This window comes from Lethenteron reissneri, chromosome 31 (genome assembly GCF_015708825.2).
Source record: "Lethenteron reissneri isolate LAM-NWPU_2019-01 chromosome 31, ASM1570882v1, whole genome shotgun sequence".
Taxonomy (NCBI): Eukaryota; Metazoa; Chordata; class Hyperoartia; order Petromyzontiformes; family Petromyzontidae; genus Lethenteron; species Lethenteron reissneri.
The window spans coordinates 7,960,788-7,984,259 of record NC_083809.1 but is presented as its reverse complement, the minus strand read 5'-3'; the positions used below and the strand labels follow the sequence as shown (position 1 = coordinate 7,984,259).

At 52.2% G+C, this 23,472-nt stretch overlaps 1 protein-coding gene across 1 annotated transcript in view; it reads left to right on the top strand.

Moving 5' to 3' along the window:
- Positions 1 to 23,472, top strand: part of LOC133349747 (histone-lysine N-methyltransferase 2C-like) — a 74,588-nt gene that overhangs the window by 8,990 nt on the left and 42,126 nt on the right. The window contains 22 exon segments of the mRNA XM_061563465.1: positions 2,374 to 2,564; positions 3,673 to 3,875; positions 5,054 to 6,240; positions 6,953 to 7,078; positions 8,069 to 8,173; positions 9,688 to 9,792; positions 10,261 to 10,442; positions 11,339 to 11,503; positions 12,046 to 12,155; positions 13,623 to 13,682; positions 14,034 to 14,252; positions 14,799 to 14,924; positions 16,090 to 16,224; positions 16,600 to 16,715; positions 17,681 to 17,924; positions 18,297 to 18,386; positions 19,008 to 19,106; positions 19,372 to 19,708; positions 20,699 to 20,934; positions 21,111 to 21,184; positions 22,102 to 22,227; positions 22,806 to 22,865. Of these exon segments, the coding sequence (XP_061419449.1) occupies positions 2,374 to 2,564; positions 3,673 to 3,875; positions 5,054 to 6,240; positions 6,953 to 7,078; positions 8,069 to 8,173; positions 9,688 to 9,792; positions 10,261 to 10,442; positions 11,339 to 11,503; positions 12,046 to 12,155; positions 13,623 to 13,682; positions 14,034 to 14,252; positions 14,799 to 14,924; positions 16,090 to 16,224; positions 16,600 to 16,715; positions 17,681 to 17,924; positions 18,297 to 18,386; positions 19,008 to 19,106; positions 19,372 to 19,708; positions 20,699 to 20,934; positions 21,111 to 21,184; positions 22,102 to 22,227; positions 22,806 to 22,865 (4,296 nt within the window).

The window sequence follows — 23,472 nt, the reverse complement described above, 5'->3', positions numbered from 1 at the left end:
ATACCAGTTACATTGTGTGTTTATTAAATGTTACTTTCGGGGGAAACCAGAGAACACGGACGAAATCCATGCAGAACAGGGGGAGAGAGAGAGAGAACTTGCAAACTCTGTAGAGAAAGGCGCCCGATTCAGGAATCGAACCCAGGCACTTCTTGCTGTCAGGCACGAGTGTTACCATTGTTCCACCCTGCCACCCAATTCCTAAGCATCCGAGCCCGTTAATTCTACATGGGCCGAGTGCAGGGAACTGAGCCTGGATTGCAGAAATGTGCAAAGGCGCAGCCATATTCTTAGGTTTTTTCGGTAAAGTCACGTAGGTAAAGAATTAAAATTAATAAAAATAAAATAAAAATCACAACGTTTCGGAGGCAACACAAGCTTCCGTCTTCAGGTGGACCGTCACAGCACGATAGCTATATCAAGTAAATGAGAGATTACAAGAGATACTTCCCCGTATATATACGGGGTAGTATCTCTTGTAAACGTCGTGATTTTTCTTTTATTTTACTTTTATTAATTTTTTACCTACGTGACTTTACCGAAAACCTAAGAATATGAAAGGCGCAGCACTCGCGTTTGCCAGCTCATGGCAATGCTGATGAAAGGCCCTCCACTGGAGGCAGTTCTAGCAAGCACCTCTTCAGGGTATTTGAATCTTCTCGTGCACAGGGGCCAGTTGTCATGGAAGAGGTGGCAGTCCACCCATACTTTACCCCCACTTTCAATACGAGGCAATTGAAACCTGGCAGTGGAGCATGAGCACAAGAAACAACAACTCAATGTGCATCCGTCAATAATGCTACCGTATAGAGGGGGGAATAATTATATGATGGGTGACATTTTGGGCTAATGGCCCTGTTGTCATTGTCGAGAGCCCCTCTGCATTGATTAATGTGAGTTTTTTTGCTATTTGTTCTCTTAACTCGCGGTGACAGCACTGCTTTCGATGAGAGTGGAATTTCTTTCTGCCATTGATTTACTGCGGTTGCACAGTTGGAAAATAATTGGTGAGTAAAAAAGTTTTTAAAAAGTTCAAGTATACACAAACCCGACGCTTTGGCAGGCGCAACGATTGTATACATCCAGCGACTCAGGCGCCCGATTGCGTGCTCGTTAACAAAGCTTTCGCACGTCACAGCCAAACACGGGTTCCTTTCGTGGGGTTTTTTGCCCCCCCCACCCCCGCTTTGATTTAAAATGTGATTATTGTACCGCTATGTAACGTTTCATTCTTATTGTGTACACAACGTTCGGGCTTGGCGCATGTGAATGGAACGCACATTGATGTCATGCACATGGCATCTGTTAATCAGTAATTTATTCACCGAATCAGTCATTGGCTTGGGTCTGAGCCAACACATGGCAAAGTGCGGCCTCCCACATGCAAGACTGTATTACTGCCATCCTTTATCACCAGAAATTGTAACTCATTATGACCAAATCAGTTCATATAAGATTAATTTAAAACACTGTTGGTAATTATGATTGTGGTACAATAAGACCAGACACAACAAGCACACACCTGTGAGCTCATACACGAATGTATCACCTGCAGGTCTTTACATGTACAGTATATACATGTGTGTGTTTCTTCTTTATACTTGTATGTGACTGTGGGTGGGTGGAGAGTGATGGTTAGCATGCTGCGCTACGAACCCAGAATCCTGAGTTCGATGGCTATCGGCAGTGTCAAGTGATATCTGAACCGGCCCTGGCCACACCACTTTCTCCCGTGCCATGCCAGCCTCAATAGGTGCTCACCGAGAGCACTTTCTTCCAACAGCCTATGAAGGTTACATGGGAGGACCTTTTAAGCATGTGCCGGAGGCCCTAAAGGGGCAGGCATTCATAATCCCGTTTGATAACTCCAGGGAATTAAAACCACCGCCTCGTGGGAGTAAGATGGTTGTCCATTAAGTGTGTCTAGCCTGGCATAAGCACCATACGAACATCGCTGCCATGGAATCGCAAAGGGCAGCTGTTCTTGTTGTGTGTGTGCATGCGTGAGAAGCGGTAGTGTAATGGTGAGCGCAATGCGCTACGAACTTGGCGACCCGCGTTCGATTCCCGCTCACGGCCAAGACCAATGACAATTATCTGAATCGTTTCTGGGCCTCTCCTCGGTCGACTCAGCCTCAAATGAGCACCTGGTGCGGTATGTAAAACATCGCCACTCGGAAGACAAAGGCGGTAGGGCGTGGTATTGGCCACCCCACCCCCTCGTGTGCCATACCGGCCTTCATAGGTGCTCGCTAACAGAACTTGCCCGAAGAGTCTGTTCAGGCTATGAAGGGGATCTTTATCTTCGTGTTCCTCTCTGGTGCTCGTATACACATGCCCGTGTGTGCCCGTTTGCCCCGTGCGCGCTCGCAGCACTGCCGGTCGTGCAGCGACTGCGGCTCGCGATCGGCGGGCGCGGAGCCCGGCTCGCGCTGGCACCGCGACTACTCGCTGTGCGAGCGCTGCCACCAGCAGCGCGCGAGCGGGCGCGCCTGTCCCGTGTGCGGAAGGGCGCACGGCCGCCGCCCCGCGTCCACGCTCCTTGCGTGCCAGCGCTGCAGCAGGTGAGGTCCCAGTTGGGCATCGCGCCGGCGCTGTCGGGTCGCTCCGCGCCGCTGGATATCTGTCGGTGGCGCGGCAGTCTACGCCGCACCCCGCGACGTCGATGCATTGTGCCCACTGTTAATTTAGTCGGTGCTCTGGTCTCGGCTTAGTTGTTCTTCCTCCTCACCTTTTAATCTAGCACGGTTGGCTGTGTATGGTGGGAAATAATTTCAACGTACGTACAAAGGAAAAGAAACGGCTCTATTGACATGAGATGGTGAGGTGCTTTGAAATGCTGGGGCATTTAAGAGCAATAAATGGAAAAATTATCGTGATTTTTTTCTGTCTGGCTAGTTAATGACAACCTGTGGAATTTTAGTTTGCAAATTGTATTTGTTTATTAATATAAATGCTGACTAATATAGCCAATTTAGTTTGTTAATAACCAAACTAAATACGCAAAAGTGACTAAAATGCCACAGGTTGTCAGACTATGAAGGCTAAAACGACGACTAAATTAAAACCGGTTGCTTCGTACCACAACACTCCATACCACGACACATCATACCACGACCTGCTACCGAACGCCGTTCCTCTGCACCACGTGACGGTCAGTGTCACACCACGGCATGTTGCAGTACACCACGATGATGCAGTTACACTGAGATGACGCCACGGCACGTTGACACGTCGGGAGGCGCTGCGCTCTACCGTGTGGACCGGTGGTCATTTGAAAGGGATCTCCGGAGGGGAAGCTCTGTGATATCCATTTCTTTGGACCATTCTCCAACATGGAGTTGCTCTCACTGCTCACTGCGAGAGAGATGATGGATATCTCGTCCTTTGACACCGATAGCACCATCGAGATTTAAATTTAAAGAAATACAAAGTATACGGCAGCCGTTATTGTGTGTCCTTGCAGGTGCATTTATTCATTGGCTCGCATGGCTGTGTGCGCGTGCGTGGTGTTTTCGCGTGCGTTTGCTCATCACCGACAATTGTGCAGCCGACTACGGCTCGTGCTCGCCGCTCCCCTGTGTGCCAAGAGCTGGCCGCCCGTCCGCGGTGTAAATTCTTAAACTCGAACTTGACGCGCTGACGGATGGACGGACCTGCTTGTCGTTCTAGAATGGTGCACGCCGAGTGCGAGGAGTCCGGCGTACGGACCGGGCTCGACTGCCGCGACTACCTGTGCCCGCTGTGCCGGCCCCGCTCGCTGGCGCAGAGGGAGCGGCCGAGGAGGCTACCGCCCCCGCCCGGCACGGCTCCCGGCGGCAGAGACGTCGTCCCCTTAAAGTCGCCACCAATGGCGGCTTTGGCCGCGACGGCAGGTGTGGTGGCCCCCACTGGGACACGCTCGCTGCCACGCACGCACACTGCCCCTCCCGTCTAAATGCATGCACCGCTCGACTGGCGGACGACAAAGCGGCTCGGGAATTTTCTCCCGTCTTCTAATTATATCGTCCGATTAGCATGGTTGGTTGCGTACGGTGCAAAAGAAGTGCAGCATACATACAACCTTACTTACTCAATTCAAGAGACGCGTTAGCTCTGTACCTGTTGCTTCTTTGAGAGTACCGTTTGTTGCTGCCCGCTTTACATTGCTCCTCCTGTGCTCAGCAACAAGAAGCCGCCACGTACACCGTTGTCTTTCACAGCTGATAAGACTGGCAATACGCACACACACACACCCAGGGTCGCACAAATAGCCACACAGTCACTTCGACACGCAAAGACTGGATCATCTGTTTAGCCTACATAGGCTGGTTGGGCAAGTTCCGTTAGTGAGCACCTATTAGGGATGACGCGCCTCTCCAGGGGATGGGTGTCTCCAGCACGAAGCTTTTATCTTCCTAGTGCCGATGTGTGTACTCTTTATCAATTTAATGCTACGTCAACCCTAGGGGATGCTGAAGGCTGGTTCACATATCTCTTATTGCTGATAGGCAGCAGTGGTAGGGAATCAAACTCAGGTCGCCAAATTTGTAACACAGTGTCGAAGGCCTGCTTGGCAGAAGGTCACATGACAAACCCAGATGTAACGGGTTAATTGACCGAGGTGACTGGCAGATGCACCACCTGTGCTACCCACTGTGACAAGTTGGCATGTACATATCCCACGCACGTGTGTTCTTTTGCACAACAAAGTCATGCTCACAGCACCACACACGTTGATCCAAGGATCCGCTGTTCTTATTTTAACCTTTTTTTTTATTGTCCCGAGTTCATATTATTGTCCCGAGATCAAATTTAGCTAACTTGTACAGTCAACACACAGGTTATTTTTCATGACAAGTTTGGTGATTTCAGTCTGGTTAATTTAGAAAAAAAAAATTTATCCCAGAGAAATCTTTTGAGCTATGAACGCTTTTTCACAGATGTCCAAATAACTGGTGAATCACCGTGTGCTTCGAGCCCCTATGGTCAATCCAGATATCGCCACCTTCTGTGCGCGCCAGCTTTAGATGTCTCTCTTGATCAACGAACGAGTTTTTTGTTTTTTTTGCAGACCCAGGCTCCAGGATCGCGTCGGGCTCTGGCAGCAGGGAGACAGACGCTGCCCGGCCGCCCTCGTTACGCCTGCCGCCCCGGCACCGCGACCCCGAGCGCCCGGCACTCCCTCATCCCCCTCACGGGCCGAGCCTCGCCGAGCGGCACCGCCATCCGCCCGTCGGCCCCTCCGCCGCGGGCAGCGAGGCGGACCGTCAACGCGACCGCCACCCGGTGCGCCGGCCGTTCGGGCCGCCGATGCCGGGCCTGCCTCACGGCGCCACCGCCGGCGCTGCCGCGCTCCACAAAGCCAGGCTGGACGGTCGGGAGGATCGCCCGCCGGGGATGGGCCTCAACTTCACGGGGCCTCGGAGGCCGCGCGAACTTCCCCGCGACAAGATGAAGTCGTACGTGAAGCTGGAGCCCACGGGGCGACCGCCACCGCCGGTGGGGGGCATGGCGAGGCCGCACGGCACCCCCCACGGGCACGGTGAACTTGCGTCGCGACCGCCGCACTCCGGGCCCTTCGGTCCCGGCGCCGCGAGGCCGCCCAAGGTGGTTCCCCCGCACGGGCACGTACCGGGCGGGGCGAGGCACGAGCCCGCCGCGAGCGCCGGCGCCGCCCTCGCCTTCAAGTACCACCCCCGCGAGATGGGTCGGCCCATACGACCGCCGGGCCCGCTCCCGCCTAACGCGCCCTCCGTTTCTGGCGCCGAGCGGCACAGGCCCAGGGAGGCGCCGAGTGCCAGCGGCGTCGGCGCAGAGCAGCCGACGCAGAGGCACGGGGTGCCGCGTCCTGTCGACAGGGGTGTCGCCGGAACGACGGGGCAGGCTGCCGGATCGAATCCCCAGGCACTGGGCAAAATCGCGGCGCCGGGCTCAACCGCCGGCACCGTGACGATGTCACGTCCCGCCGGTGCTGCTCCCGCGCAGTCCTTCCCGACGTCAGGCGAGCGGACAGCGCTGTCAGTTGTGCCAGTCAGGGAACGACTGGTGCCTGCCATTGGCGGCGGCGGCGGGGGTGGTGGTTGTGGCAGCAGCGGAGGGAGCGGCGGCAACATTGGTGGAGCCCATAAGTTTTCGGCGTACTCCATGGCGTGCTGCTCGGGGACCTCGCAGTCGGTAATGCCGAGAATCGGCATGGGGAAGCCGGCGATCTTCAGGCAACGCTTCTCCACTGGCCGCTCACGCATCCGGCACCTGCAGGTGACTGTGCCAACCTAGTGGTGGGCAGAACGCTGCCACCGCAATTGCTTGGTTGATTGGTTTGCAGGGCGGTTGTGGTAATGCAGGTGACTTGTGTGTTCTTAATTGTGGACAGCGTTAGTGCTATGGATTCCCGTTCACGGCCAACACCGGTGCCAATTTTCTGTACTGGTCCTGGGCCTGCCCCAGGTCGACTCTGCCTCAAATGAGTACCTGGTGCGGTGTGTAAACATCGCCACTGGGGACACAAAGGCGGTCGGGCGTGGTGCCAGCCACCTGCCCCCTCGTGTGCCGTGCCGGCCTTCATAGGTGCTTATTAACAGCACTTACCCCCACAGTCTTTTAAGGCTATGCAGGCGATCTTTGTATTTGATATCTTAATTACAGCGATAGGGCCCAACACTGAAGCGTTCTCAGCTTGTTGCAGAGGTTCACGATTCAAATCCAGCGACCGCCTTGATTAATTTTGGAGGTGTAATAACTATAAAAATACACGCCGTCTGCTTCACAGTGGAGGTCACCTGTGGTCAATTTGTCCAATTCAAAGAATTTCTCCAAAATGACTCGGTTGGGAGAGCACAGAGCAGTCATCGCCGCTCGTTGCGACACAGCTGCAGGCTGTCGGTGAGACACGACGCCCTCGCGAGAGCCTTGCGTGACGGCCACGCATGCTCGCGATTTGACTTGGTGCCACGTTCCCTTTCACCCGCAGGGTCCCAGCGTCGGGTTCCGTGGGAGGAGGTTCCCGAGGGGGGGTCCCGGAGGACACCCCCAGAGTAGGGGCCGTGGGCGAGGGGGCAGCTACCGCTCCCCCACGGGCAGCATCACCACGTCCGGGGTGAGAACTCGGGTGTTTGTGAGCACTGGCTCCAGCTCTAGATGATTGCTGCTTGCTTGCTTTGTCTGGGGGCGGGGGGTGAAGCAATGTTTTTGTAACTTGGGTAGACGAGGGAAGGTGGCCGGCAGCCTGGGGTGTTGTGGGGAGGGGTTCATAATGGCCGTGTCGCTGGCCGGCAAAAGCGCTGTGCGGGTAGGCACCTCAGAGATCTTGGCTACTCAGCCCAGACATTCACCTACCCGTAATTAAACTGGGTTCTCTCGTCTTTAGCAAGTGGCAATGGTTTCAACCTATAATCCTCATTGAAATTTACACAGAAAATCACTTCAAGTATTTGGTCCTTGGCTTTCTTTTGGCCAACATCCGGCTCTGCGGTTTCACATTCATTAATTCATCGGGTGACTGATGCGTGGCGAACCGCCGGTGAGAGGAGGGCAAAGAGGCATCGCCACGAATTAGACCCAGTTTTGCTGGAGCCATAATGTGACGTCTTAATTAACTACGATGGCCTCATTCTTCAACGTCCATAACATCCGTCACCTTTTAACACGTAATTGCCCCATCAACTTTACGTATCTTCCTCTGGTTCGCGATCGTGTGTGTTGCCGGCACTTTAAATCAAACCCGTGTTTTTTGAGCTGGATTGTTTAGCCCAATGGCTTGTCTGTTCGGTTATTTATTTTATTGTAAAAGCGTCCTGGGATGCTCTGTGCTACGCGAACTCAAATTGCGTTACATTGGTAGGCATGTGCATTGGGTAATTGCTATGTCGTGTAGGCGTTGGCGCGTCATTGATATGGTGAAATTCTGTTTGGTGGTGTTCCCATGTGAAAGCTGTTCAATTTTAAACCCGGCAGTCTTTTTTTCCCCTACACGTTTGAATTGCGGTGCCATTCCATCTTGTTTTTTTCGTGTCTTCTTCCACGACTCACCTTTATGCTGTCTGCTGCCACCCGCGCGCGCGCTGCTGTTATTGTCTCCACGACCCAGGGCTTCACGCCCGAGGGCTCCATGAAGAAGGAGGAGCCGTCGGAGGACGCGATGCCTAACACGGTCGTTCTCTTCTCCACCAACGACAAGTACACGCTCAAGCAGGTACGGGGAACGCAGCCCCAGACTCGTAACGGCCGTGTCGGGAGGATCCGCGGGTCGCCTTGATCGGAGCCACCGAATTGTGATCCTGGGTTTATAATCTTCGAGTTTCAGAAACCTGGAATTAAACCAGGTTTTTCATATTCTTAGGTTTTTTCGGTAAAGTCACGTAGGTAAAAAATTTTAATTAATAAAAGTTAAATAAAATAAAAATCACGACGTTTCGGAGGCAACACAAGCTTCCGTCTTCAGGTGGAACCGTCACACCTGAAGACGGAAGCTTGTGTTTCCTCCGAAACGTCGTGATTTTCATTTTATTTTTATTTTACTTTTATTAATTTAAATTTTTTAACTACGTGACTTTACCAAATAAACCTAAGAATATGAATACTTGCAGTCACGAAAGCTTCAAATCTAAAACCAGGTTTTCTTCCGTTGAGATGGTCTCAGAGACGGTCACACGCACAACATTCAAGTGGCAGTGGTTCCACCTGCTGAAATGAGTGTGGCGGGGGTGGATGTGGTTATCTATGTCAGTGGCTCTGAGAGAGTGCCGGTTGGTGAAATACCATGTTCTTCTGGCAGGAGAAGCCAGTCTAGTCGCAGGATGGAAACGTTCCACAAAGTTGTCTACAAAAAACCGGGGCAGCACCTGAGCAGTTAAGGGCAACACCTGTCCCCCTGATCGGAATTTGGACTCAAAATCTTCTCATTGTAATTGAAGCTCCTTTGAAAAAAGTGCGTCCAGGCTGGATTAAAAAACGCCCATCATGTTTCTAACAAACAAATTGTGCTGATTGTCTTTTTAAATAATTTGGTTTGTCATTGGTCTAAAGATGAACACGTCGATTGATTGACAGCAACAAGCACTCTTCACAAAGCATGAAGGGAGTGCATTGTAGTGTTTGCTGAGAGGGCCAATTGAAAGCAATTGTAAAAGTGTGCTTATATGTTCTAGATTTAAAGCTTTCGTGACTGCAAGGATTCATACTCTTAGTTCTTTCGGTAAAAAAAGACTTTACCGAAAGAACTAAGAGTATGTGCTTATATGCTAGAAAACTTTGGAAAAGTGCCATTTTTTTTGCCCGTACATGTGTGCGATAGTGCAGTCGTTGGCGCACTACGCTACAAACCCTGCGATGCGAGTTCCATTTCCATCCACGGCTAACATCAGCAGCGAATATCTGAAGTAGTCCTGGGCCTCTTATGTCGACTCGGCCAAAATTTATTACAGTCGTGGAGACAAAGGTGGCAGTGTGTGGTCTTTGCCACATCCCCCCCACCCCCTTTGTGCTACTCGCTGACATCACTTGCCCCAACAGTCTGTTAAAGTCTATAGGTAAACGTGTGCATGTGTGCTCCTGCGTATATTTCTGTGTGGTGTTGACCACCCCCACCCCCCCTTTCGTGTCGTCGTGCAGGACTCAATATGTGCTCGCTAGCCTCTCTTGCCTCACCAAGTCTGTTAAGGCTATACGAGCAACCTTGGTCTTTTGCTTTGGCTTGTATGCTTGCAGGATATGTGCGTCGTATGCGGCAGCTTTGGGCTCGGTGCCGAGGGACAGCTGCTCGCGTGCTCGCAGTGTGGGCAGTGTTACCACCCGTACTGCGTTGGAACCAAGGTGAGAGGGGTCCGTAAATCTCCTGGTCGGGCTAAACTCGGACGGCAAACAGTGCCGCCATATCAGCGTTATCATCGATAATTGTGACACGTTTGTCTTATTGAACAAGGTGAATGGTGTGTAAGCGCTTGGGGAAAAGGCTGTGGGAGGGAATTCCAGTGTCGAGCTCTGTGAGGGACAGAGCAGAAAGAGAAGTGTGGTGACCTGCATTACGGTGGTGGTGGTGGTGGTTGACGTGTAACAGTGTGATAGACCAAATCTTCGTCACGGGTGGAGGAATCAATGAGTGAGGTTGACGAGAACAGTAACCGTGGTAGCGGTGATAGAAGAGTGACAAGGAAGCGACTGACCGACTGTGAGCGAGTTACTGGAGTACATTTTAGCGAGCGCTGGATCATCATTCCACCTCACTGCGTTACGTTGAATCCTGCCACGAACGTTTCTCCCCTGTGCTTGCACGCGCGTCAGATCACGCGCGTGGTGCTGAGCAAAGGCTGGCGCTGCTTGGAGTGCACGGTGTGCGAGTCTTGCGGACTCACATCAGACCCCGGGCGCCTGCTCCTGTGTGACGACTGCGACATCAGCTACCACATCTACTGCCTCGAACCGCCCCTGCACACAGTGCCCAAGGGCGGCTGGAAGTGCAAGTGGTGAGTTGAGTGTTCGGCCGCTCGAACGTGGCTTCGCTCCCGCCCCCCCCCCCCCCCCCGTTTGCCTCTGGCTTGTGACTTCCATTACCCCTCTAACTCTCTCTCGGCAAAGTAGTTGTCCACTACTCTTTGGTTCTTTCGGTAAAATCACGTAGGTATAAAATAAAACAAAATAAGTTCAATCATTTTGTTTTATTTTATTTTCTACCTACGGGACTTTACCGAAAGAACCAAAGAGTATGGATCCCTGCAATCATGAAAACTTCAAATCATCTAGATTTAATTGTCCACTGGTTTCTCCCCATGCGTCTTGAGATGCGGTGGCATTTAGGGCGCCGCATTAATCCTCAAAGGTCGATTTGATTGTTGGTATTTTTTTGTCTGAAAGCTCGTGATGGTTCGTTGTCCACCACCACTAGCAGTAAGTAATAAGTCTGCCCAACTGGACGTCTGTGAAAAAGAAGCTTCGTAACTCATCGGATTCCTCGAGTCTAAATAAAAATTCTGATAGGCCGTACCAGAACTGTAATCACACACATGAGTGTTTCCACAACCTGCGTAGCACTGCCCACTGTAGCATTGCCCATGAAGTTTCGCTCAATCCTATCCTGGGCCATCTCCACGTCCACTTCAAAGTCCCTCCACATCCTGTTTCAGCACTTCCAGCCATCTTCTTCTAGGCCTGCCTCTTAGCCTCTATCCAGGGGTCAATCTTGCAAATAAGACCATCCCTGTGCATGTACGTATCTATGTATGTTCAACTTTTTTTCCGCACCAATCGGAGGTTCTAATGTCTATGTTCGGAGCGTGTCGGTGACTACTACTAAAACCAGATTTAACACAAGTACTAAAATCTCGTATTTCACTAACTCGCTCACCGTGCGTGCATGCTGTAGGTGCGTGTGCTGCCTGCAGTGCGGGGCGTCGGAGCCAGGCTTCCGCTGCGAGTGGCAGAACAACCACACGCAGTGCGCTCCGTGCACCAGCCTCTCCACGTGCCCAGTGTGCGCTCAGGCCTACCGCGAGCAGCAGCTCATCGTTCAGTGCCGCCAGTGCGACAGGTATGTGCGCACACCTCCTTCACGCACGCTTCACATTACCCCTGGCTCTCCCTGGGGCTCATCGTCATCATTGTCATCGTTGTTGTTGTTGTCAATCCATGCCGTGCTGCCGTGCTGCCGTGTTGCGCTCTCTCTCGCTCCCATGAATAGCAAAATCTTGACACATTCCGCCGCTGTGGCGCTGCTCTACGAAGGGAAACATGAGGGCCATTTACTTGTGCACCACTCTCAATGCAATATGACAACAAATCTCTGCCACTACCCTGCTACCCTGATTTTTTTTACCCTAATGTAATTTTTTGCATTGTTTTGAGACACAGGTGCATTTGAACTCTATGCAAAATAAGATTGCTCTTGTACCACGTTCCAGTTTCATTTTTAAACCATAATTATCAGCACTGGAGGTCATGTAAGAATTGGTTGATTGTAATCTATCCTCGTACTCACGAACGTCGCGCATTCGTGTTGCGTGTGATAACTTTGTTTGTCTCGCTGCCGCTGATCGCTGCTGCGGTTGCTGTTGCGATGGTGCCCGTTTGCAGGTGGATGCACGGCTCGTGCGAGGGGATGCACTCGGAGGAGGAGGTAGAGAAAGCAGCCGATGACGGCTTCGACTGCTCCTTGTGCCGCCAGCATCCCACGGCGTCACTCGGTACGGCGACGGTGCTTAACCGCCATTCCGGCGGTCGTAGCTGGCATTATTCCAGGTTTCTCTTCATTCTGTACTGTCGGGCCATTGCGTCCAGTGGCCCAGCAGTACAGGACGAGAGAGAGGCAAGTTAAAAAAATTTAATCAAGGTACAAAACATGCCCTCCCGCATGGCCTTTTACTTCTGATTCAGTTCGTAATCATTTCAATCCCATTCAGAATCGATTCCGTTCCGATGATTTAAACGTACGGAAACGGAAGAAAAACTGAACGGGAAAGGGTTAATGTTTGCTAGCGATCATGCGCACACCCCACCATTCGTATTGTCGGTGCTGGCTCTCGCCCCATGCTTTAATTTTATTGCTCACACTCGCCAGTATTTGTAACCGTAGGATGCAGCCTTAAAATGCTGTAGATTGGCGACGGTTACTGGTTATTGGATAAATCTGGAAATATCTGAAAATCCAACCCAGATTGTTGTTTCAGGTCGATCGGAAATAATGCCGTCACAGGAAGTGATGTCGATATTGTGATGTCGCTTCTGTGGTGAAAAAAATCTGTAAATCTGAAATACGACAATTTAAAATCATAAACTCTTCCCGACTTATGATATGCTTCCAGCGGTTGTCCCGAAGACCCATGCAAGCATTAATTTAGATATTTTTTCCGCATGCCTGCCAGCATCAAGCGTCATTTCCACCCGACTTTGGGCTTGCATAAATGTTGACTCCACAACAGATTTTCTCAACAAAATAAATATTTCAGCGCCTGCAGCTCTTCGATTGGCTGCCGGTCTGCTGTCCCCCCCCCCCCCCCCCCCCCCCCGTGCTGGAGAATGTCCTTCCCGATTCTCTTCCATTCCATCCTCCTCTTAGTTTTCCCCATTACAGTCATAGCCTCCAAACTCGTTTGCTTTGTCTCGTTGCTGCCACTGCCATGTCTTCCACCGTCTTCCTCCACTGCTGTTGCCTTCTCTCTCAGTATCCGCTGAATATTCGATGCCTCGTCATTGTTAACGTCCCATCCTTCCGACTCATTGGCACCCAAAAGCAATTTTCTCCACGGACACAATCCCGCTTGTGTGTTTGTCGCTGTAAAGAACGTGGCATAAACCTGCCCTTAATCCTTGAGCCCAATCAGATATTTTTGTTGGTGCTGCCTGTGATGTCTATTGTTTAATTGGTCCTTAAACATAGGCGACATTTGTACATGGTACACATTGAACCACGAGTACAGCCCTAAGTTTTATCAACTGCTGGATGAGGGCCACCCCAATCCGTGCGAGCCCTGGCACTTCAGCACGCTGGGCAGTGCTTTGTTGGTCAAGGTGAGGAGAGTAGCCATTGGAAAAAAGTACTACATTCGATTTTGCTGTCCTATATCTCAGCCGTCTCTTGTTTGGTGAAATTAAGGACATCAAACTGACTAGATCTTTACAAAGGCTGCTGTGTCGTTGTGTTACTACTGCAGGCAATGCTGTGAGCAAAGTTGAGGCGACTTCAGAGATTCTTCCCATTGCCACAGAACCAGGTACCCCGTGTGATAATAATGACGACAATCTCGATCATGTTGAAGAAGAAAAATGCAGTGGCGGTGATAGTAATGATGTTGATCATGAAGAGAGGATAATGTGAATGATGGTGGCGGTAAAGGTCATAATAGTTAGTGTACATTTCCACACGTTGGTCAATCTTATTGCAGGATAAGGGACTTCCTGCATTTGCTGCATGTTTCTCTCTGTGTCATTCATCTTGACCACTCGTCTGCTTTCACGTCTATCCATCCGCCTGTTCATGCAACCCCTGCTCCGTCCGCCTGTATATATCCGTACCTCGGTCCGTCTGACCCGCGCGTCAACTCTCGCGTCCGTCTGTCTCTCAGAGCCGGCGCCGAGGCTGTACACGCAGGACGGCGTGTGCCTCACCGAATCTGGGCTGCACCAGCTGCAGCGGCTGGCGCTAGAGCCGTCGGCGCGTCGGCGGCGCGTGCGAGCCCGTCTGCGGCACGGGGCGGTGCCCGGGGGAGACTCGAGCGACCCCGGCAGCTCCGACATCACGAGCCCCCGCGATGCCGAGCGCAGCTCCGAGCAGCCCCGCCGTGGTCAGTGGCCTAGCCTGGGTTGCACGGTGCGGGGAGGGCCCGGTGCAAGGGATGAATTCAATGGGGGGGTTCTGGGGTTCCCCCCCCCCATTGTTCGATCCTTTGTACCGTCTATTATTATGAATGGCATTTGACCGGTCGACGGCAGTATGAACTCGAGAAAGACTTTTCTTTTAACATAGTACAACGTCGTTGGTCTCGGCGTGCCTGTGGGTGCGTTTTGAACGCACGCGTTTCGCACACGCGTGTCTCCAATGATGTCGGCATCGTCTTGGCGTCATGCAGCTCAGTGCCTTGGTCCCGTTGGCCCGTGGGCCGCCACAGTACAGTGACGCCGCCTGTACACTCCATTAGCCGAGCCTCTGCGCCATATGAGTCAATACCTACGAGATAGTATGAACGAGACGACGCGTAATCGATTCTTGAATTGAGCTGTGACCCGCGGATGATGACGAAACATCATATCTTGGGGGGCGGGCTTGAATCATCCAGTTGTGCATTTAAGAGCAGGCGTACACGTTGAGATGTTTGTGCATGCACGCGCAGTGGTGACGACGGACAGACCTGACAGCCGCTCGGACACGCTGACCAGCCCGGAGCGGGAGGGCGCAGACGGTGGGAGACCGCCAAAGGAGGAGACGTCTCCCCGGAAGAGAAAGCTGTACAGGCCCGGTGAGAGGCACATGCCAGGCAGGGTGCGCACCACCTCGACACGACCCTGGAGCCAGAGGTTAAAACCGGGTACCCGATACCCGTACCCTACCCGATACCCGGCTACCCGTACCCGGCCGGGTACGGGTATGGGTAGCCGTTTGCGACCCTGGTGCGGCCGGGTACGGGTCGTCCATGAGTCACCGGTGAGTAACCGTTTGGCACTCATTTCGGGTAGGGTACGGGTAGCGTACGTGTACCCATACCCGGCCGGGTACGGGTACCCGTTTGCGACCCTGGTGCGGCCGGGTACGGGTAAGGAATCAAAACCCGTTTGCGACCTCTGCCTGGAGCTCTGTAATGATGGACAGGCCAAGCAGTTTCTTGCTGGAAAATAATAGCACGGTGGCGAGATGTTAATTACCTCGCCAGGTATCCAGGTCACGGGTTCAATCATGACCCTGAAGCCTTTATATTTGGAGTTTTCGTATCTCTCTCCCCGGGATCACGTGGATTTTTTTTGGGTCCTCCAGTTGTTCCCCCACATTTAGAAAGATGCGTTTTAGAGTATTTGGCTGCAATACATTTACATGGGATAAGTCGCTTCGTTGAGCAATTATTTGTGACCAGGTCGCTTCTGAAAAATAGCTATATAGCTGAGTGAACCTTACCTGGTAAGATAAAAAAGGTAGTTTAGTAAAAAAAATTGTTTAGGTTACATAGAAGCTCACATACCGCCTCATATACCCGCAATCTTCAATCCACCACACATAAACTTACTTACCAACTCCATGCCACCACAACCAAAGACAAAGGTCCCCCCATGTAGCCTCCACATGCTGTTGGGGCAAGTGTCGTTAGAGAGTACCTAATGAAGGCCGGCACGGCACACGATTGAGTGGGGGTGGCCATTACCACGCCGGCAAGTCTGCCTTTGCCTGCTACTTTAACACTCTGCACCAGCTACTCATTTTAAGGCTGGATCGTTCTAAAGGAGGCTTAATACCAGTTTAGGTATTCATCAGCAATGTTGGCTATGAGTGGGAAGTGAGCTCGGGTCACCGGGTTCGTTGCTGTCTGCACGAACCACCACGCCAACGCACCACACGCTCGCGCAATACCGCACGTCGTGCCGCCCGTTACCATCCCTGACGTCTCCCTCCCGCTTGCTGCCGCATGCCACCAGGTGTGGGGGGCTTCCTGGTGCGGCGCCGCTGCGGCTCCGGCTGGGCACGCGGGCGCGGGGGGCTCCTGCGCGGACGCTCCCTCTCGCTCACCGAGTGGGGGCCCTCGGCTGCCCGAACCAGCGAGGGCAGCGACGGTAACAAGGGGTGGGGCAGGGGGTGGCGATGGGGGTGGTGGGGGGGGGGGGAAGGATTTAGAATTGACAGGAAGAAAATGTATACAAATGTTGATAAGGATAATGAAATTTAAAATGATGGTGATTTTCTGGTAGTAACAGCTACAACATGAATGTTGTATTCCGTAATGATGTAAGAGATGACATTAATGATGATAGCATTTGTGGAATTGATAATGGTGACATTAATGATGTTTCTGTCAGCTATAATTGTGGTGGCCATGATGACAGTGATTAATGTTGATAATGGCGATGATGATGGTGTCAACAATGATGATGGTGATTGGGTCGATGGTAACAATGGTGATGATGATTGCGACGTTGGTGACGATGCAGGGTGCATAGAGCCCTCCACGGATGAGGGGCTGCTGAGCCCGGATTCGGGAAGATTGAGAAAAAATCACCCGAGGAAGAGAGCCCGGCTTGAAGACACCTTTCCTCCGTACCTTCAGGTCTGCACAAACAACAAACCGCAGGGTTGCAGTTGTCGGTTTACGTTAAAATTGGTGTTTAAGTTGTCGACTCATACGAGCATCATGCGCACTATGAAGTGCAACGTCGACTCCCCTCAAGCAGCTCCCAAGTCCACACCGAACCGTCACTGTTGCCTTCACCCGAGTGTTCGCCTGAGATTCAACAACCAGCCGTAATCCTGAGGTTGACTGTCACAAGATCGGGGGAGCACCTTAACATATAGAGGACCACAGCACTCGGGCAATTTTTGGCACCCGCTTATCTGTGGTTCCTTACACCTCCCTCTTCGAGTGAGAGAATAGTGTGCCCATTAAAAATATAAAGAATCATTATTTTTATTATGTAGATTAGATAGATTGTGTTTATTTCAGGAGGAGCCCAGTGAGCTGCTTTGCCTGTATTTCATTGGCGTCCTGCAACGGTGTAGATATATTTACACACATGTATGTTCAACTTCATTCGCACCGTACGTAGCCAACCATGCCAATTGGAGATGCGGGGGGAAGGATAACAAACTAAACACAAAAAACTTTCATAGACTATGCTTACATTTATATATGCTTACATTTATATGTATTTATATAAGAATAATATATAATAATTTGCATATCTTGTATTTTACGTACAGTGTGATGTTCTGTGCATTTAGCATTTTACATGTATAATACTCCACATGTATGGTAGTAGTTAGGGGACATAATGGCTACATTTATGAGCATACTGCATTGCGAGCCCTGGGACCCGTTCAGATAATTGTCACTGAAGTTGGTGGCGGTGAGCAGGAATTGAACTCTGGTCGTCGAGTATGCAACGCAGCGCCCACCGCTTCCCCACACACACTCTCCATACACACACTCTATTATACACACACATTACCCACACTACGTACACTAACACACACTCCACACACACTAACACACACATCGCTGGTCTTTGGCCACAGGAGGCCTTCTTCGGCAAGAGCCTGCTGGACTCGGCGCGGGACCGGCCGCTCGACGCGACCCCAGCTCTGGACGATGCGGCCCCCCTCTCCTCGCCGTGCCCCCCGCTCGCCGCTCCGCCTGCCCCCCCGGGGCTCGTCAAAGAGCCGGTGGGGGACGGCGCAGACGACGCGACCGTCGCCGAGGCCCACGCGACCGTCGCCGTGGCGACCGACTCCGCCAGCCACGTGAAGGCCGCGATGCACGGTACGGCTTCCCGGCACAGCAGAGGACGCCCCCCGGGTATCGGGTGGCGGAGGGGCCGGGGGCAGCTCTGAGATCTCGTGATGACCATGTCAGTCGAGCTGAGTTGATATTGTGGGTTCAAACCCTCTGCTTGGGTTCCCTTCCTTTATGTTGGAGGCACCGAGCCAGCACTTCTAACTTGTGTCCTTGAATTACACCACGTGGCATTCTGTGGCATTGTGAGAGATTCTCAACTGGCACCGCTGAGATCCTTTTTTGCCAACTGTTGTTTTTGGGTCTCTTCTCCCAAATGAGGACTATGGATATTATTATGACGATGATGGTGATGACGATGATATTGATGACGTTTGTTTGGGTGGTGGTTTCCCACAGTTGATGCGACTGAGGATCCACTCACAGAGCTCTCCGATGACATCCTCGGGATTTTGACGCGGGACCTGGGGCGGCAACCGGCAGACACGGGTGAGCCACACTCGTCGCAGCGTCACATTTACCTCCGTTTCATCGTCAACGTCTCCATCGTTACCAGTAAACTCATCGGCATCGTTACATTGTCAACACAACGGGACCAACGACAATGTTGAAATCGTGTTTATAAATAGTAACATGGCCGTCATCATCGGCAGCAGTAGGGACCTAATATTAATTGCTGAAGCAAATAAAATGATTTCATATAGCCGTGATGTGTGAATTAATGTGTGTGCCTTTATTTATATGTGGGTCTGTGAGCGATGGCAATAGCATGAGGAGGCCTTCGTCCACCAGTGAATAGAACACGATGATCGATGATGGTGATGGTGTGGAGAGACCCTTAAAGGATACGAGACGCAATCCTGTGTTAAAACATGTGTGGGGTCTATTCCACAGCGTGTGTGTGTAGTAGGAGATCCCTGTGCAGCTTTTCTTAAAACCTCCCGCTTTGCTCTGCACCCTATATACTAACAGCAACAGATCAGAAGTGATATGAGGATCAATAAAAAATGTATATAAAGACATCGTTGTCTCTGAAGCCACCCTCTTTGGCACCATACGTCACCAACCCTGCTAATCGGAGGAGCGATTTTCTACTCTTCCCGCGAACAGACAAGGCGTGCGAGCCATCGCAGCCTCCCCCCGCGTTCCACGCACGCTCGCTCGACAACGCCTTCCTGCCCAGCGACTTGGACCGCATGGTCCCCGATGGTAAGCGCCCCCCTCCGATGCCCGCGCCTTGTTTTTCCAGCCCCCCTCACACGGGGACGCTGGTTGCGTTACCTGCGCTCTGGGTGGTGTGTCTGTGCTGCGGGCAAAGCCGCCCCTAGGGTACACGGCAGATCGAGGCGACTGCCCCAGGCCGCGTGCTTTTGGGGGAGGGGGGGGGGGGGCGCTCGCTATGACGTCACGGTGTCCGATGTAATTCTTCCGGTGACCTCGCGTCGTGACCCCGCGCCGTGCGCGCTGTCAACAGAGCTCACGCACATCGAGGGCAAGGACGTGGAGGAGCTCTTCACGGCACTGAGCTCGCAGGGCGAGGGGGCGGCGCACGCCGGGCCGTTTGGCTACGGCGCCATGCACGCGATGGACGTGCCGGCTCACGGGCCCGGCACCGGTGCCGGCACCGCTGGCGGCGGTGGCAGCGGCGGTGGTGTGGACGCGGTCACGCGGGCGCCGCTGGCTCCGCATGCCGTACACGGACCGCAGCCGCAGCCACTACCGCAACAGCCGCCGACCAGTGGTGCCGTCGACATCTTGCCAGAGCCCTTTCCTGGTTTGGCGCAGCCAGGGTTTTCAGCTTTGGGCAGCGGGTGAGTGTAACTGTGTGTAACTGTGTGTGTGAGAGAGAGAGAGCCTCCTGGGCTGTGCCGACCTAACAGTGTCTTAGCGAGCTGTGAAACAGAGACCACAACCCTCCATCTTCTCCATTTAGTTTGTATGTGTGCATGTGTAGGCGTGACGCAGTGCTTAGCTCACTTCGCTACGAGACCCACCACCTGAGTTTGATTCCCGGCCATGGATCATATCAGTGGCGGGTTCATAACTGAACCCGTCTGGGGCCTTGTTTAGGTTGACTCAGCCTTGACTGAGTACGTGGTGAGGTGTGTGAACATCAGTCCACTCGTGTGCCGTACCGGCCTTGGGAGACACTGGCTAACACCACTTGCCTCAGTCGTCTGCGTGACTCGGTGGTGAGATGTTAACTACCTCGCCTGGCACACAGGAGGTCGTGAGTTCGATTCCGACTGTGACACCTGCATATTTGGAGTTTACATGTTCCCTATTTTTCCTGGTCTTCTGGTTTTAGAGTATTTGGCTGCTATATATTTCCACGTGATTAGCCACTTCGTTATGCTATAACATCGAATTGCTCCGTGGGCCTTACCTGGTAAAATAGAAATGGATGATATCTGTGATTGTTGCCGTGTATACGTTCATGTGCACGCCAACTTAGGTAACATCGCCGTCACTTAGCGGCGAGCGGTGGGTTATTCTTGTTGTTGACGACACCGCCTCCGCTGTTGTTGTTAACAATGCCGCCCGGTGGGTTATTCTTGTTGTTGATGACACCGCCTCCGCTGTTGTTTTTAACAATGCCGTCCGGTGGGTTATTCTTGTTGTTGATGACACCGCCTCCGCTGTTGTTGTTAACAATGCCGCCCGGTGGGTTATTCTTGTTGTTGATGACACCGCCTCCGCTGTTGTTGTTAACAATGCCGTCCGGTGGGTTATTCTTGTTGTTGATGACACCGCCTCCGCTGTTGTTTTTAACAATGCCGCCGTTGTTGTTGCCCACGCAGTGAGAAACGCGCCACGTTCAGCCCCGCGGCGGGCTGCAGCGTGGCGTCGCCCGCGTCACCCTGGAGCGGTTCACAGCCACCCGGCGGGGACGAGCGCTGCGAGAGCGACGGCCTCTCCTACAACCAGCGCAGCGCGCTCAAGTGGGAGCGCGACGAGGAGCTCGGGGAGATGGCCACCATCTCCGCGGTGCTCTACGCCAACATCAACTTCCCCGGTTTGCGGCACGAGTTCCCCGGTATGCTCAAGTCGACTTTGTTGACCCGCCCCATGCTGCACATCAGTTAACGCGTAGTGACGCCTAGCCCATTGACACCGTGTCCCGCTTTGACGCGACTTCTGCCTCCGGTGTGCCGCTTGCTGCGTTGTTGATGGCCTCCCGTGTTGTTGCGCCCCCCCCCCCCCTCCTCGCAGATTGGCCGACCCGCTCCAAGCAGATTGCGAAGCTGTGGCGCAAGGCGTCGACAGAAGAGCGCGCCCCCTATCTGGTGAGACGCCATCTCCCGGCGGCGACCTTCGTGTGTTGGTGTCATGCGGCGCTGACATGGCCTAGCGTGTATTGCGTAGTGTCGCTTGTTGCAGAGGATGTACGTATGTATGTTCTTTCACACCGTACGTAGCCTAACCGTGCTAATTGGAGGTGCACAGGTTTGTGGTTCGAGCCCCACGGCTGCCCTGGTCAATTCTGTGGTTTATTGGCGCACCTTTCGCCTCGCAGTGGACATGAACGATGCCGTGATCTTTTTCGAATAAGACTAGGCCAATTGTTCTGCCGTCACAGTCCACGTTTGTAAAAATTATCTCCACATTACTTAATCAGGTCGAATCAAAGCTCTCTCCTCTCAGACGATACCTGTATGTGAAACATGCCCTCGTGATTAGCCTATGCTACAAGAATTACGCAAATATCAATTGTATTATTGTTGTAAAAGCCACATTGCAAAATGCTCCTCAAATAGTTTTGAGTTTGTTTGCTAGTCTTGCCCCCAAAACCCTTTAGGACTCACTTTGGACAGATTTTCTTTAAAAAAAATATGACATTTGTGAGAGTTTTCGTCGCAGTCGGGGGAACAGCTCAGCCCACGAGCCCCTCAGAGTTGAATTAACAAGTGCCACCAAGTCAACCATGTTTAGATGCTGGCTTCTATCTACCGCGGCAATGTCGAAATTTCGTGTGGCATTTCCAATCACCGGTTCAGGTCCGCCAGCAGACAACAAGTGTGGCCGTGATGCTGCTTTAGCCATGGCAGACGCTTCCACCATTGTCATCACCACCACACGTGACTTTAGGTAGCGACGGGGTAGATCGTGATGTGTCTTGGCGGTGGCGCTGCGTCGCCGGTGCTGCGTCGTCGCCGACGCCGGTAGACCGCTGAGCGTTGTGGTTGTTGTTTCGTTGTCACAGCAAAAGGCCCGAGACAACCGTGCGGCGCTGCGTATCACGCGGGCACAGAGCGGCATCAGGCCTCCCCGCAAGAAGCAGCTGCCCGAGACGGTCGACCAGTTTAGCCCAACGGAGCCCGAGATCCCGGTACGCGGTCTCGTCTGTGTTCTCCCTCACGAGCGAAGGGCTTGTGGGATGATGTCCGGTTGTGAGTGGATATCTTCTTGTTGTGCGTTTGTGTGTGCGCATTTGCCTGGCTGTACAGTTTCTGAAAATGTTTCTGGGGGTTTTAGTTTGTTTCCAGCATTGTTTCAGATTGGGCCTATAGGACGACGCTACCCAGTTATCTTAATCAGCTATCCATTCATCTATCTATCTTCCTCACTACCAACGTATCCATTGATTAAAATCCCATCAGCCTGCTCTTACAACTACGCAGTTGTTGCGGAGGTTTGTTGTTCAAGCCTTGCGGCCACCCCGGTTAATTCTTCTGTGTGTGTTAATAATAAAATATTTTACGTCTGCTTTAGATTGGACGTTAGAGGTCCCGTGACATTATTCGAAAAGAGTAGGCCATGTGTGTACCATATGATACACGATTCGCGACAATCATAGAGTCCGTTTTGCAAAATGTCATCATGTAACTTACCCATTTATCCGTTCATCTGTTTGCCCATCCGTAGTATTATCCGTCGACTCAGTCTGATGATGTCCATGTGCGACAGGGGAAGGAACATCACAGGCTCAAGGAGGTCGAACAGGAGCATGAGTGGAAGCAGCGACAGGTCAGTGGTGTGGAAGGGATAATGGCGCACAGAAGGGGGGGGGGCATCTCGTGATATGAAATTGTAACGGCCTGCATGATTCTCATTGTAATCGAGCGCACTGCCACCCACTCGCCTTGACACGCTCACACGCGGTACGTGCACAAACGTACCCCAGGATTTTTCTGCCGATGCCATAATAAATCCGAGGAATCACGTGTCGGATGGTTGGCCCTAAAGGAAGATGCAGCCCAAAGTCCCAAAAAGGCAAATAGCTGTTACCTCGTAGATTCTTAACTCGGCTGTGAGTCCCGAGCAGCCAACATGACGATGAAGTCGATTTTAAAAGCTGTGTTTTATAAGTCAACGTGGCACACAAGTAGGGTTGCCGTGATATGGCGATTCCGCAATGTTCCGTGCGATATAAGGTCCACAACAGCCATATAGACTGGTTTGCTAAATATCATTATATCATGATTATCGTTTCTCATCTAATGTTTTAAAGCATTTTTGTTTCATGATGAAATACTTAAGAAATGACACGATAATTTAAGTTTTACATACATACCTTATTCGTATGTATTGGTGCTTTGCTAAATATTTTCCAGAGTAAGTGACGGCATGACGC